The sequence below is a fragment of the Rhinolophus sinicus genome, linkage group LG01 (genome assembly GCF_036562045.2).
Source record: "Rhinolophus sinicus isolate RSC01 linkage group LG01, ASM3656204v1, whole genome shotgun sequence".
NCBI classification, from domain to species: Eukaryota; Metazoa; Chordata; class Mammalia; order Chiroptera; family Rhinolophidae; genus Rhinolophus; species Rhinolophus sinicus.
The window spans coordinates 141,630,815-141,647,570 of record NC_133751.1 but is presented as its reverse complement, the minus strand read 5'-3'; the positions used below and the strand labels follow the sequence as shown (position 1 = coordinate 141,647,570).

Sequence of the window (16,756 nt, the reverse complement as noted above, 5' to 3'; positions counted from 1 at the left end):
CTGGTCTATTTCATTAGCTCTGTCTGATTCAGCAAGACTGTGTAGGATGAAACTCAAATCAATGAATAAAAAACCTCCTGGGGCGGGGCGGGCGGGTGGAATACAGCAAGGAGTGACTGGGGGAATGCAACATATACGACTTAATACTTTGTTTCCTAGATCAAGTCAGATGGCACTGTATTCTTGATTTGAAACAAAGACGAGGATTTCATTTAAAAATGCCCTTATCTCAATCAAATCAAACAGAAGGCTATCTACGCACAAGTTATACAAATCCTTTTTCACCAGGATTGGAATTTAGCATAAAGTCCAAATGGCTCCATCCATCCCAGAATGGAGCTGGAGCCAAACAAAACTTCAACAGCAGTTTCGTCGAGGCCCAGATGGTCACGACTTGAATGTATTTTCTCTGTGAATGAACTGCTTAGGGGGTTCACAGTCATACTGTTGTACATTGCATGGTGGTTGTCTGCTCCAGTTATAAAAATGCTACCACTGCCATTAGGCTCTGAAATGGAATGGTGCAGGCTCTGAAACACCAGGCTCTTCTTTTCTAAACAGCACAACATATACAGGAGACAAGATAAAACACCCAAGTAGAGGCTGCATACAATGGACCAGACCTTTGGAAACACACACATAGGAAGGAAGGTCAGTGAGTGCCATCTGAAGGTGTGAGTCACAAGCATAAGCCACTATCATTTCAATTCTGGGCGCTCTTCACATGGGGCTTGATGGTGACTTCACTAAGCCCCATTAGCGTCCACAGCCTGACCCCGAAAATTCATGCTTTAATAAAGGCAAATTAAAGGAGGCAAAATAATCAGAACCAGCACCTTCTGTAAAGTGCTTACCCAAGGGCCACAACCAGACTACTAAGCAACAGCATCTAAGCTTCCCAACAAGCCAAAGAGGGTGCTCTTGAACTCAGATGACAGACATGGCTAACTGGGCTTAGAGGGATCACCCCACCGGCGAGCAGCAACGTCCTGACTCAAACTCAGGTCTAATTCCACAGCCTGTGCTCAGAAACAAGCATTTTTTCAAACTCGCCTTGTTTTAACAGTTCAGTTAAATGCTCATTCTGGGTCCTAATGGTCCCATGCCATTACTACCTATAATAAGTTTTGTGGAGAAGATTATCCGTTTTCTAGTAAAGTGAGCATAGCAGACGTTCACTTTCTGATGCCTGCAACCTCGGAGTAATACCATGTTTCCCCAAAAATAAGACCTAGCCGGACCATCAGCTCTAATGCATCTTTTGGGGCAAAAATTAATATAAGACCTGGTCTCATTTTACTATAATATAAAACCAGGTTTTTCATAATATAATATAATATAATATAATATATATAATAAATATAATGTAATATATTATCATATAATATCATATAAATACCGGGTCTTACGTAAATTTTTGCCCCAAAAGATGCATTAGAGCTGATGGTCCGGCTCGGTCTTATTTTCGGGGAAACATGGTAAGCCTCATAGTCAGTTACTCTTCGGAGTAGAATGCTCTACTATGTGAAAGGCTGTCTCTAAAAATTAGTAATTTTTACCAGATTCTTCCAAGTGGTTTGCACACGTGCACTTACACACATACACCTGAATCTTTAAGCATTCAGGCAGAGCAGAATTCATTTCATCGGTGCTTTATGAATTACAACGTTCACCCAAATTTATTGACTTGTCTTGACTTATCAGGTTAGCCTACAATGTGACAACACTTTAACCTTAATATGTCCTTCCATAGTGCATTATATACACAGCACATACATGTGATAAATGGCTTTAAAAACCCTGTGATTTTCACCTTCATGCCTATGTCTTCCACCAGGCAGCTAACTCCTCAAAGATAGAAATGATGCTTTATTCACCTGTGTCCCAGCATCTTAACAGTGCTTGGCTTGGAGCAAACACCCAAAGGAAACATTTGTTGAATGAATGGATGGATGGATGGGATTACATGGAATTTGTTTATTAAATAAGCAACCCCCAACATAAAGCCTACTAATACAAGATAATAACAGTTGTTCCCCTCACAAGGAAGTCCAAGCCTACGGGTTATCACTGAGGGCTGATCAAAAGGCTTACTAAGCTGTAACAACACAGCCATTTTAGTAGGGACATTTAAAAAAACAAAGGTTCAGAGGCAGTTGTCTGAAAGAGAGCCTTCAGAAAGCCTTCAGAGGACAACTGTTACTAGAAAAAAGCCAATTTGATCACAAGCTTATTTGGCCTCTACTCTTTCAACAGTGGACAGTAGCTTATTCATTCAGTTTTTATTGTATCTGTAATTTATTTTTTGAAGACTATATAGCTGCTGTTAGTTCTGAGTATCACCAACAAAATTAATACAAGCTGAAAAGACACTGAGTTTACCCTCACAAGGCTTTTAATTTACTTTGAACCATTACACATTTATATTTATCATGCTGATATTTTTGTAATTTGGAATCAAAACAGTATGTTAGGAGCGCAGCTTCAGAGCCCACGAAGTTGCTTTTCAGCTCCAATGCCTACTAGAAATGTGTCCTCTAGCAAGTCCCTTACCTCCTCTAAGCCTCAGTTTCTGGTACAAGCAGCAGCAATGACACATACCTTCCAGGTATCCAGAGCTACCTTTCATGTTTACTGAAGTGATTAAAGAAATGCACAATAGATGATTATATTGTTATTATTGCTGTGCCTGCATCAAACCCACATTTAACTTGAGGCATGCCTTAAAATCCTCATAAGAAACAAAAACACAAATATGTATTTAAAGACTTAATGTGATATTGAATGGAGTAAATCGACAGGCAGGCAAGATGTTAGAATTCTCCAGCCATTTTCCAGGCACTGCCAGAGGTTTGAGAGTTAGAAGCAGAATGAATGGTCTGAATGCCCAGATAATCATAGACTTTTCGCTTGTGGCTTTTCCTTTAGTCAAACTCAGAGGTTCTCAAACTTTAACTTGCGATAAGTATTACTTTCTAGGGTTGTAGATCCAAGCTGTGCTTACTGTATGTAACTTTCTGGGCACCTGAAGGAATTTTAGGGATCATTTTAACAATACACAACTTTTATCTTATTTTTAACTTCAGAGTAAAAAAAAAGAAATCTCTTACGTGCCTTTAAACTTTAAAAGGAAAAAAATATGAGCAACAAACTAGTAGCAAGTTACAGCAAAAAAGAAAGTTCTTTGTACCTTGCTGGACACATGTCAACCTATGCATATAAAAGGGTCATTCCATGTACCAGCCGTCAAAAGGCCTTTGCTTACAAGGGCAAATGTTCACAATAATCAAACACTCCATTCTCAAACTGTATGTTCCACAGATCTAGAACAGTGACGAGGCTGCAACCATCACGTGGTAGAAAGCATTTGAATTTAACACGTGGCAGAACTGTGACTGCAGAAAGCCACTTACAAGAAACAGCTCAGTGAAGACAAAGGAAATAGACTCATGCACCTCCACTTTGAGGTCTCCCCTCAGGTGAGGTCTGAGCACATGTCCACTGGGCTGAGTACATTCCACATGCCGTGCCCTCCATTTGTTCCAGGCTCAGTGGAGCCCCATCCTGGGCCAGCAGGGGGAAAAACAAATGGAACCCAGGCTACTTCTACTTGGGGTCTCTTAACCTGATCTCCACACACTACATCATTCAGATCTTAACCAAGAGGGTACCACCTCCCATTATCCTAGATTCTTCTTCTCACAGCATTTTGCAGCATCAGAACTGATCCATTTATATATCTGTGTGCCCCTTTCATGTCTGGCTCCCCCACAGCCCTCTCCCATCACTAGACTGTAAACTCCTCAAGGGCAGATGGTTGGTAGGCTTCGTGCAGCACTGCATCCTCCAGTGCCTACGACACTGCCTGGCACATAGTAAGTATCTTCTAAAAATAGAAGTCCTTTTTAAGCAGTGACAAATGGGCAAAACTGCAGAGTGTAGAATAAATCATCTCACAGTCGTTGGGACCAAGTTCCATCTCTCTACTTCCTATTCCCAGGAAACTTTTTCTGAACACTCAAAATATAGAAATGGCACCTTCCTCTGAACCCTGAGAACTTAGTGTATCTACAGCTACAGTGACGCTGGACTCATATAGACAAAGTATAGCTACTGTGTAAATTAATGAATTTAGTCCGGAAGGTATACGAAGAACGAAGAACAAGAAACATACATACAATGACACCTTCTATCTAACTCAGAAGAAATACACAGTGTAGTACAGTAGAAAGAAGCAGGTTCTCTCAGCTGACAGACCTGGGTTCAAATCCTGCTGCCATCATTTGGAGTGGCCACCTTACTGCGCTGATGTCTCCTTAGTAATAGGAAGATGGTATCTCCCTGCAAGGGTTGCCAGGAGCATCAGAGATAATGCTTAGAAAGGACAGAACAGAATATGAGTGAGCACATAAACGTTACCTTTTTGTACAGCGGAATGTCCCCTGGAGTTTTAGTACAAAAGACCCAGGACTGATTCACAAACTTCACCACTTTTCTATGTAACTTCAAGCCACATACCCTCATGCCCCATTTGTCTCATTTACTAAGAACTCACAGAACATAATTGGGAAGCACTTTGCAAACGGCAAAGCACTGAAATGCCACAAGTTAAGTTGCTCACTTAAACTTGGCTCACTCCAAAAAAAAACAACTTATCACGAAGGGCATTTTACGTTCAGAAAGTCTTACACCACTGTGCTACTATGCAGTGGGGACAGCACATGACACACCGATCTGGCTCAGTGAAAGTGAGAAACTACTGGTTTATTTTGGCCATTTTAACTGCACTACTTCTCCTAATCCACCAGTTTCCTGTAAGCAGTCAGGTGAAGCATGATGCCAACTTACTACTTCTGAACGCTTTGTATACTCAGGCACCTACTACAGTCAAGTGACGTGGGGAATACCAAGATGAGTAACAATCTATGACAAAGTTTCATTTCAACACAAAAGCCAATTATGTGCAATTAACAGTCAGCCCAGTGTGGTCAGTTAAATAGGTTCTCAGAGAGCGACTCAACCCCTGACCCTGTTTCAGCAGGCACCATTCTCTAACCAAGTCAGCAATTATCTGCTGAGACCCTTCCCTGGACCAAGCACTGTGCTGCGATGGATTTGGAAAAGTGCCAGGACCTGTAAGATGTGATCCTTGCCTTCCAGGAGCTCACAATGTGAACTAGCCAATAAAACAGGGGCATAAACAGATGGCTAAGAATGTAATGAGTGACTACAAAGCGACAGATAAAAGCAGCCCCTCATTTTACAGTCACACCTCACACAAGGTGATATTTAATCAAGGGCCTCATGAGCAGGAGAAATAATCCATACTACTCATACCATATATAAAGAGATCAAAGAGAGGAGAATTGTTTTCCCCACCTCTCCCAAGCAGATGTGGGTCTGTGAGGTCATTTGGAAGAGATGAGATTACAAAAGAGCCCTAAAGGTTAAATATATTTTCAATAAGCAGAGAAGCAAAGGGAACACATAATACCGAGGGTGCCAAAAAAATGTATACACATGACTTGTATTCATCTTTTGTTATTGCTATACATTGAGTATTACAATTTTAATAGGTTTTTCCTTTCTTAAACTGTGTATACACTTTTTTTTTTTTTTTTTTTTTTGGCACCCTCTGTGTGGGAGCATCACCATGAAAAAAGACAAATGGAAGGAAAGTGCACGTCTGTTCTGTGGACAGGGATAAAGCGAAAGCCAAGTCAGGGTCCCAGAAGAAAACAAAAGAGGAGCTGGGTCTGGACAGACTGGAAGGCTTCAATGAGGAGCGCCTCCTGAGGAGAGCATGGAAGGCAAACCATTAACAAACATGGCCAAAGAGCCTCTTCAATTGGATCTATGTCTGGAACACCAGAGCAGAGCTTTGATGGGAACATTGAACCAAAAGATGAAACTCACAATATTACACCTTTTCATCTTTCAAAAGAAACCATCAAGAAAGATGGCAAAATCTAAAGGCAGAACGTAGGCTTGAGAGTGAATAAATAAAACTTGTATCTGAAAGTACATAATTCCAAGTACTAAAGCCTAAACTGCAAACGCTCGTTTTCATGATGGAAATCCCTCCCTATTCATGCTTTACTCCAGGAGCACAAACCAAAATATCTTCTTCTCGGTATTATGAAAAACAGAGCAACCACACACACACACACACACACACACACACACACACACAAAAGAAACACCAGTAGGGTTATCAGTGATTCTATAACTCAAAGCAACAGGAAAATGCTGCAATGTCAATGCCTCCTAATGGTCAGGCCCACTTGGACTAAGGAAACCTCGCAAAGGAAGTGCTGGAAACCTCATGGTTAGAGTCATTTACAATCAGACCACAAGGCACAATCCTGTGGTCTCCTTTTCTCCACGTAAGTCTAGCCACTTGCAAAGGAAGTTCAGGTGAGTGAGTGTGGCTTGCAAGGGAAGGAGCCAAGTCGAACCACGTTTAAAGAAAAACAGGGAAACATTCTTATTCCTGATCGAGGGGTTGGTTACGACAGTGAATTCAGTTTGTGAAAACCCACCAAGGGGGACACTTAATGATATGGGCTCATTTCTGTTTGTATATTATTCTTCAATAAAAAGATTCAGTTATAGGATAACGAAAAGACGATTCTTTCTCATCCTTACGAAAAATGTTTTAATTTCTCCGTTACCAACAGAAAAATTACAGGAACCCAACCTTGGAATTTCTGATAATTATTGGTGAGATGACAAAAATATAGATGTCTGATGTTAAAGCATTACTCCATTACATGAGGACCGGGACCTGGTAAGTGATCTACAGAATTGTAAACCAAATAAATGCTTTTCAAACTTTCCCTGAGACTCAAAACTTTTACTGTGAAAGGACATTGGAGAGGCTAAACACTTTTCAAGCTGAATGGTTCCACAAACCCAGGAGGCTACATAGTTCTAAATGGTCTCCCCAGGTTGGCATCTGGATGGTCTGATTAGCTGGCAATAAAATAATGTCCTGTGATAAGGCCTGGGGAATCACCAATCCAAATTTATAGCATCCGGGTCCCAAGGCATTTGGATTGAACTGGTTTCCTGGGTTCACAGGGGGCAGAAGTTCTTGGCGATAAAGAATCCTGATGAGACAAGATATCCCCTTATCATTAAAAAGGCAAAGTTTCCTTGTTAGAACCACGAGGCTGACCATACTGGGGACTGAAAGGGCCAGAACGGAAACCAACCTGTAAAGCTATTCACCTGACTCGCCCGGCCTTTGTGCTTAGGTTCCCACGCTTTCACAAATAAGACATTTGGCAGTACTGAACTCACTGTGCAAACTGAGTGAGTGTTGCCATGGTACAAATCTAATCATGTTCTATCCAACTTCTCCTGCTATTAGTTATCTTAATGCTTCCTCTATACAAAATAATAATAACATTATTCACTGAAGGCAGATGCGATTACTGTCAATCTTTCTGCGTTGTACAACAGTCATCAACTTTACCTTCCCCACCAAAATAAAACTCCATTCTTCTTCTTTAATATTCCAATCTCATTCCATACCTCCTCTCGCCATTTCCAATTACTAGAAAGTTCTGTCTGGTCATAAACCTACATTTCCTTGAAAGATTTATTTATATTTCTAGACGAAAATGAGATAATAATTGCTTCTATCCTCTCAGCTCAGAAAACCACATATGCTGTCCTCAAACCCCAAACCACATATGCTAAAGACTATGAATAAGAGTAATGTCTACTTGCTTATAACTACTAAAGGAGTAACTAGAGTCTTGCATTGAGAACAATCAGCTCATTCTTGACCGAGAGTCCCTATTTATCTTTCTATTCGCAAAGCTAATTGCTTATATAAGCACGCCAATTTGCCTTGATTATAGAATTCTTAATAAATGAATGTTGTTTACATTTCACAAGTGTATTTGAATTTCATTCCAGGAAGCCAAGCTCATCAAGTCTTTGTAAATGGTAAAACCAGGGATCAAAGCAAACGGCCTGCATTGAACCAACAAACAATTAGGCTGGAGAATAGAGGCCTGAGCAAAAATACAATTGATTTATTGAGTGTTCTAGTGCAGAGTACACCAGAGTCACTGTTCACTCTTTAGCTATCACATACAGAACTTTCTCTGCAAACTTCCACTATGATTATTTGATGGTCATTTCTTTCGTTTGTTTGTTTTTAAACGCTTTATTATTTTTTTGCTTTTATTAGTGTCAGATGTACAAAACAATGTACTAGTTAGACATTTACACCCCTTACAAGATGATAATCCCCTCCCCCAATCTACTACCCCTCGGACATCACATATAGCTGTTACAGTTCCATTGATTCTATTTCCTATTTGATGGTCATTTCTTAAATAGTTAAATAAGTCTCTCTAACATTTAGCAGACTTTGATTCATTCTGTATTTCTCATCTGGGTGCTTTTGGTTGCCTCAAACCTCTTTAGGAGTTTTGTTTTGTTTTTTTAACCCTATCCTCTTTGCCTAATTTCCCCAGATTTTCTGGTACCTCGTAAACAATTCCTTCCCTCCTACAGTCATCTGCTCTTTTCACTGTGGTTTTAACCCTTATGTTTGCTTGGTGTTTAGGGGAGGCAGAAAGACAGAAAACCCACTCCTCCAGCACAATGGCTTTCAATCAAGGCTGCAGTCAACTCTCCTAAGGAGCCTTTAAAAATCCTGATGCTCAGGTCACACTCCAGACAAATTTATCAGAATCTCTGGGAGACCCTGGCATCTGTATTTTTGGGGTCTCCCAGGTGAGGTCAATGTGCCGGAGTGTTTGAGAACCACTGCTTTAGCTTGTCAATCACTTCATTATCCTACTTAAATAAAGAGCTCAGCCAAATGTCCACGGGTGGGAAGTGGCGGGGGCAGAAACACAAGGAAAAGAAATCAGGTCCCTGTTCCTGAGCAAATCCTCAACTCAAGGCAGGACCTGAGATAGGTGAGATCTGTTACCTTCAGGCACCAGCCACACCTCAGTGCCCAGCACCAGGCACAGGGCCAAAAATGTGAACTACGTGACACCTTTCCCAAAGCCAACAAGTTTTTAGTCTAAACCAGGTCATGGGCACAGTTTACCAAACAGAAGTCAGTCAGGGAGGTTACCCCTGCAGATGGCAGGGTCTAAACACCTTAAACCTTTCAGCTTCTGTGGCAACAAACATAGGGGCTTACAAATGCAACAAGCTTGCTTCAGCAAAGAAGAAAGTAGGCTAAGGTTACATGTGAAATAAGGGTCTCTAAGGTCAGTTTCACACCACACAAGAACACTGAAGATGTGATGAGGGGCACACCTTTGGTATGTCCTAGAAACTATAAAAACTTTGTGATAAGGTGCCTACCTGTGAGCTGCTGCCAATGATCATGTTTTGTTCTGGTTTTTTCTTCTGGTGGTGTTGGGTTTGTTTATTAAGAGTGTGAAAAGAAAGCACACTTCTGTCCACATCAAACACCCTCATACGGTCAAGTAGGAACTTGGTATTTCCCACGTAAGGGATTCTCAGCCAGCTGGGCCCACAGCCGTGGGCCTTAGGTGAATCACCGTCCACGAGGCAGCTTTCCAGCCTACCAGCTCTTCCCTAGACATTGCTTCCAAACTTTATCTGTTGGAAACTGCATAGTCCTTGGTGTTATGCTGAAAGAGAGGGTTCTGGAGAGAAGGATGGGGTGACTGGGGAGGAAAGAAGATTACCCTGCAGTCTGAACGGACACCATCTTCAAGGGAAGACAAGAGGCGAGCTATCTCTGTCCCCAGTGTTCCGGTAGGTGAACGCTAAGAAGGTGCATGAAGGCTCTCTACAGACACCATGACCCATAGCCGGGGGACATACTCCTTGCGATGGGGGAAAGGGGACACATGCCCCACTGAAGAAAGCAAGAGCCAAGCAGCTGCACAGTTTGTAACTCACCCTCCTTTCTAAGCACTTCCAGTCCATTCTTCTCTCAAGATTCACTGCTTTGTTCCTAAGAGGATTGCAGGTACCAGCACCCTCTTGCAAAGGAGAGAGACGATCATCTGGAATCAGTGCTTCTTTTATTAGCCACTTTCATAACATCTATTACTTGCTTAAATATGAGGGTCCATTTCCCCTTGTCCTTATTCCCCAAGCCCAAAGTACCGAAAGAAGAGCACACTTCATTAAGACCAAACCCTTCAGGCAACAGTTTTGTAAAGTTGAATCAACTTCCCAAAAAAACAGGAGCTTATACTTTTGCTTCTGTGAGCCCAGGAGGAACCTACAAGGGGATCCTTCCCCACTCTCAGGCGCCCTCATTCTATGTCTAGAACCTGCACGTGGCAGACTCAGCTCAGAGACGTACCTATCTCTCAGCCAATAATGCACTAGCTATGTCTTGGGTTCGGAAAGACCTTTCCCTATTCGTTTTGTTGACAACTCTAAATGTTACAATACTTTTCCTTAGGATAATGTGACTTTCTGTCAGCAACCCTGGAAATTCTACTCTCTAGACCACATAGAATACAGCTACACACTTTTCTACGCAAAACTTCTTCAGAATATGAAGTCAGCTAATGGAGCACAATATATTATGTTCTGGGCATTTTTACACTGTTAAATGCTATGATTCTTTAAAATCTCATGTCTATCCTAATAATTGCATCAAATTTTGTTCCTATTTATAGAGGAGGAAAATCAAGAATCAGAGAAAGAGAGAGTTTAACTTGCTCAAGCTGGTGCAGCAGATATAATTCTAGAACCTAGATCTCCTGCCTCCCCAGGCCAATGCTGTTTGCTAAATGAGAGGCCACAAGTAAAAGTAATTTTCTTATCACTTAAGGATTAAGGGCATGCATACCTTTTCTCCCCCAGATTTCATCCGTTTAGATTGCTGCCAGTCTCTCACTGTAGCCAAACATTTGCATTCAGAGAACAGCCTTTAATAAGCTTCTATCTTAGATAACTACTGTGTTTCCTTGAAAATAAGACCGGTCTTACATTAATTTTTCCTCCAAAAGACACATTAGGGCTTATGTTCGGGGGATGTCATCCTGAAAAATCATGCTAAGGCTTATTTTCCGGTTAGGTCTTATTTTCAGGGAAACATGGTAAATATATTGGTATTATTAGAGGGAGGAGGAAATGAACCCAGATAATAAGTGCAGTCCTAAGCATATATTCCTACTCTGGAAAATAAAGCAGCTCAGGGAATTACTGTAATGGCTCAAAGTGACAATGCTCCACCCCCCTTCTCCACCTCCTTTCCCTCACAACAGGAGAAAGGATGTGAGAAAACAAATCAGCATGCATTAGATGATGGCCTAACTACACTCGACCCATCCATCTGCTTTGCAGACTTTATGGCAAGAGCTTTCCTTGGAAGTGGTTGAAAGGGAAGGACACCTTGCAGAGGGAAATCAATGTAAATGTTAAAACTTGACCTTCCTTGTCCATTTCACAAGTAATTACATTTGGAGTGTATGCATTGCGCTGACAGATGGCCTCTTCCCTCTGATTTGGAAAACCTAACTTCCCAACCAAGGTTGTTCAAGTCTGCCTGGTTCGGAAACACTGAAGAGTATACTTTCAGACCAAACCAATATTTAACTCCATGCCTGAAAATAGAACAGCAGAGTGAAGATGCCAAAGTGTTTCACATCTAAGGAGAAACATCAAGTGCCCCTCACTTTGACCACTCTGAGAAATGTCTGCCTATTTTATACAGTTTGAAACTTGCATTTACTAGATTTAGGTTTTGGTTTTGTTTTGTTTTGTTTTGTTTTTGTTATAGCTTTACTGCTAGTTCCAGCCCCCTCCTTTTTTTTTTCCTTCCCAGTTCTAGGCCTAAGGAGGTATAATATAAGCGAGGGGTGGGGAGGAGACAGAGATCCAAATCAATCTGGGTTAAAATCCTAGATTGGCTATTGAATTACTGTATGACTTCAGGTCATACAGTTAGGTAATCATTTAGGTAATCGTTATTTCCTCATCTATAATGTTGCTGATAGCTGGAGTTATTGTGAGGATTGAATGAGAACATGTAAGCATAGGGCATACTCATAGTGCCGTGTTTCCCCGAAAATAAGACCTAGCTGGACAATCAGCTCTACTGCGTCTTTTGGAGCAAAAATTAATATAAGACCCAGTCTTATTTTACTATAAGACCCAGTCTTATTTTACTATAAGACTACATCTTATATGATATAAGACTGGGTCTTATATTAATTTTTGCTCCAAAGAACACATTAGAGCTAAAGGTCCGGCTAGGTCTTATTTTCGGGGAAATACTGTAGGTGCTCAGAAAATGTTCCCACTTCTTCCTAAAGCAAAATGACCACATTGAATGTCAGGGCAAGCAAAAACAAACAAACAAAACTGAAAAGGAAGTTGACTCAAAGTAATCACCTATCAAAGAAGTTCCCGGTATCAAACATAAGATAGTAAGACTGCCCTAAACCATCGTTTCCTAATCTCTCTTTTTAAATCTGTTTGCTGAGCAACTGGAGATCTGATATCGCACAGACATACAGCATCTAGGATACAGGGCTTAAAAGTACCCTTTGCTCTGCAACTCAAAGAATCCTTAGGACAATTTTTTGACAAAGGCCCTGGGGGAACAGTGACTGCAAGCGAAAAATTAGTGAATATTATGGAAAGTCTAATACAGAAAGAGGTGGTCTTGGACAAAGACCATCAGTTGTTCACCACACCCAAACTCACCTTCTTAGTGTCATCTTTGAAAATAAAGGACATGTGAGTGTGAGTCTCTGTGTGTGTGTGTTCCCAACAATTATAGTGTTTAATAATGGAGAGCCACATGGATACTTAACTATAAACATGTGGGACCCAAAAAACAGGCCAACGTTACCTATCAATGTTACATAAAATATACACACCCTAAAGGAACAAAAGTTGAAGTCAATGAATGTGTAATTTATGAAACATTTCCATCAAAGAGTATAACAGCACACCTGTGCACAGACATATCACTTATAGCTCTAACTTAAAGGGAGGTACAAGGATGCAAATAGTTAATGTATATAAAGAGTCAGTAATCCTCTCCCTGAAATATACGTTTTATAACTCTTATTACAATAATGTTGAAGACAAGTTCAGAGAGGGGTAGAGTCTCCTAAGGAAGATTGAGCTCCTAAAATTTGAACCCATGTTTACTAGTCATTGATTAGCAGAAGTTCAGTTAACACAAATCTCTATTTAAAAATTTCAATTTTTTTCCTATAAAAATTATTTTTTAAAGTTTACCCCTCCACAGATCTTAATTCATCAATCTTTTATTCTCTCCTCTCACCTTTCCATTCATACTTTCATATTTTTTTAGATGTATACAGTTTAACTCATAAACTGATGGGGGGTTTGGGTAGATAGTCATGGAGTAGGTTTGTTCTCTCAAGATTTTTCAGAAATAGACTTCTGTCATATATTTTTATTTACTCTTCCTCAATGCTTTAAATATTCTAGAGCTTGAAGGTGGGACGAATTCTTCTTCATGCCTGAAATGGCTTGTTAATTATTGATGTGAGCCATACTTACAATGAGGTGAATGTATAATTTTCTGTACAGGATTACTATCTGGTTTTCCTCCCAAAACACATATGATCATTATCACGCAGAAGAATAAAACTAGGATCAATAATGCCAAAATGATTCCCATTGTATCAGGGGAGAGAATTTCTCCACACTTAAAAATTTGCCAATCTAAAATTTGTCCTTCAAGCCTGATCTCCAGAATTAAATGGTTTGAGCTGATTTCTTAAGCAATTCATGAAGAGCAAAACTGGAGCATCATATGTACAACAGGGGAAAAGCTGACAAGTGAAATGACCATAACTCTGAACTTCTGTCAACCCACAGAGATTCCTTTTAACTACTCCTGTAGGTTTTCGAAGAGCAGCTGGAGCTGACTAAGGATAATTACATTAAACACTACACCAATGGGCCTAAGTACATCCCTCACAAGAGGGTCCCAAGCTGAGTCTTTTCCCAAAAGCTTTGTCTCTATTCAAAAATGGTCAACCTGGTGTTTTTTGGTTGTTTTTTGTTTGTTTATTTGTTTTGATAGGCTTAGACTATTGTAAACAATTATGAAAGAAACTGCATCCAGTAATGGTGTGTGACACCCAGGAAAGTAGCCCCAACAACCAACCATTGCCCCAAGGAGCTTGTGATGTATTATAGAATCATAAATATCTACATACTAAATCTGTGACTGCTAAACTTAATAGTAACACAAATACAACATGTTAATGATGAGACATTACTTTTCCTAAAGATTAATTCATACCATGTGTTATTAATCAGCAGGGTAACTAAGAGCTTATGCATGCTATCCCTGTTGAGCAGAACTTAACTGCATTATTATTATCTGGGTTTCCTGTGTCACTCACAGGCCCTTCCACTTCAAGTACACACACCACCACCACCACTGCATGGATGAAAAGACAAAACCCAGAGCTACGAGTAAGAACCATGTGTCTGTCTGGTAGGAAGGAGATTGTGAATAAAAACGTTTGTCTCTGGAAAGACAAGTATGCATCCAGGCTGCCTTGAGAAGTAATTAAGGCTATGCTGTTTCATTTCAGAGTGTCCCATCTTGCACAAGGTGGGAGCAGCTGTGGGAGATCACAGAAGATGCAAAGCAAGACAGGCAGCCTCATCTATCTCCCAACTGCCACACCAGAGGTTCCTGGTGGTTTGAAAAACCTTGTAGCCTCTGTTGTCCCAAACAACACAAAGCTAACCTGCCATCCAGAATGTTATTCCCCATATCAAGCCAGCCCCTTTCAGCATCCTGAAAAAAGCCAATTTAAATGTTCCAGTCAGTGTTCAGACTCGGGGTCCTTTCCCAAGGTTGTGAAGTTACATGCCAAAAACCCTCAGGCAGACGCAAAATTTGGCTGCCTTGAGCACAAGTTTCTCTTGCTGCCTAGCTTTGTAGCGTTTACAGGTAACTAACGAGGAAAGGGGAAACGTACAAGTGTAAGGAATAGCAAGGCTTCCGATCTTGCCCAGTTCCCCAACATCCCTTAAAAGAGGATGGGGCACTAAAAATCGAAGTCTGGGGATCAACTGTAGCACAGACTCTGGCTAGGGCTAGGGCGAGGCCGCCACACCCTCTTGAGCTCACAGCACTGACAAGCTTGGCAGGGAGGAGCCCAGAAACTTAGTACCAGCAGGAACGGGAGAAAGAAGGGAGTCTTCAGTGTCTTTGATTTGAGAAGCCTTAAAGCTAGGAGAAGCGGATTTCGGGAGGGAGCCGGGGATTTGGCTGGGTGTCGGAGGGGAGGGGTCTCCCCTGGAGTCAGAACAGCTCGCAACACGTCCCCGAAAACCAGCACATTTTTGTGGTTTAAGATTTAAGACCAGAAGGAACGCGCTGAGGCGAAGCTTCTCTCTCGCCTGGGTTTCAGATGCCTCCCTTCTCGCTTAGGGATCGGAGCTCCGCACTATCGCGGGTTTCCTCTTTCTCTTTCGGGGCAGCTCCCCTCAGCCAAGCTGCATCGTCCGCGTCCAAGTTCGCCCTAGCGTACCTCTCGGCACACCGCCCACGACCGGCCACATGAACCCATCACGGCCCGCCACATGAACCCATCTGCCGAGGACTCAGCAGGCTCCGGGCTGGGAGCCCGCCGAATGGTCCACAGAGACTCGGGGTTTGCGGGGATTTCTTTCTTTCTCTTTCTTTTTTTATAAAACAAAAAGCCTTAGCAGCTCTCTGCCCCCTCCTCCCCGGGCCCGCGCAACCTACCCTTCACGCCCACGCTGCACCTCCTGGGCACACGCTCTGCGAGGTGCCTCTCCCACCAGACAATGGGTTCGGGGCTGGCCAGGCAGTCTGCCCCGAGCCCCCGGCCCTATCTAGGGACTCCAAGAGGGCAGAGCGCAGGGGGCTGGAAGAGGGGCGGAGAGGAGTGAGGCTAGGGAGGCCACAATGGGGAAGGTGGGCGCCTCCCCCTTGGGACAGGAGGCTCGCTCCCGGCGCGGGTAGAAGGGGAGGGAGTAGGGGTCAGAGGCGCTGCCCGGCCCGGGGCCCCGCGCCGGACCGTCGCCGCCGCACACTCACCAGCACGATGGCAAATCGCTCCTCCAGTTCACCTGGCTCCGGCATCGGCAGCTTCAAAGGCACGTTGTGCGCCCTGAAATCCGTCTGCTGCGAATCCATGCTCCCCGCGTTGCCCATGTTGGCTACACGCCGGGGCCAGGGGCTGCTCCGGGCCCCTCGCGTCCACGTCAGAAATCAGAACAGCTCCCGGCGGCCGGCTCCCACCCGCTGGGGCGACCTGCCCGGCTCCCCGCTTTCTGCTGCGCCCCGGAGACTGTGCAGCGCGCACCGGTCCCTAGCAGCGCTCCGAGCCGAGCCGCCCCCCGGCCTCCCTCATGCTCCCCGCCGCCCCAGGGCCGCCCCAATCTTTTTTCCTCTGGAGGGGTCTTCAGGGCGCCGGGCGCCTATCTGCATGTTGCTCCGCTGGGACCCCCTCTTCCTGCCAGCGATCCCGGACAGCGGGTGCGTGGCGCTTCTGACTCGGTCTCCCACCCGGGCCTCCGCCACCGCTGACACTTCCAGCCCTTCGTCCGCCGAACACAACGCTCGCTCCGCGAGCACCTCCAGCAGACAAATGCAGCTCCGCGCTCCCGACACAATGCCCCCTCTAGCCCGGCCCCCACTCAAGGCCTGGCTCCGCCCATTCGCCTCGCGGACTGCCGGGACGAGTAGTTTTTGCCCAGTGTCCGCACGCCGAAACCACGCCCGCTCTGGAGGGCCCGGCGGGTTTGGGAC

At 43.2% G+C, this 16,756-nt stretch overlaps 1 protein-coding gene across 12 annotated transcripts in view; it reads right to left on the bottom strand.

Moving 5' to 3' along the window:
• FMNL2 (formin like 2) overlaps positions 1 to 16,593 on the bottom strand; it is a 280,224-nt gene extending 263,631 nt beyond the window's left edge. For all 12 annotated transcript variants that reach the window (XM_074336414.1, XM_074336391.1, XM_074336408.1 and 9 more), the window contains exon 1: positions 16,043 to 16,593. In XM_074336414.1, the coding sequence (XP_074192515.1) occupies positions 16,043 to 16,159 (117 nt within the window). In that variant the 5' untranslated portion in view covers positions 16,160 to 16,593. The remainder of the gene's footprint in view (positions 1 to 16,042) is intronic.
• Between the last annotated feature and the right edge of the window lie 163 nt (positions 16,594 to 16,756).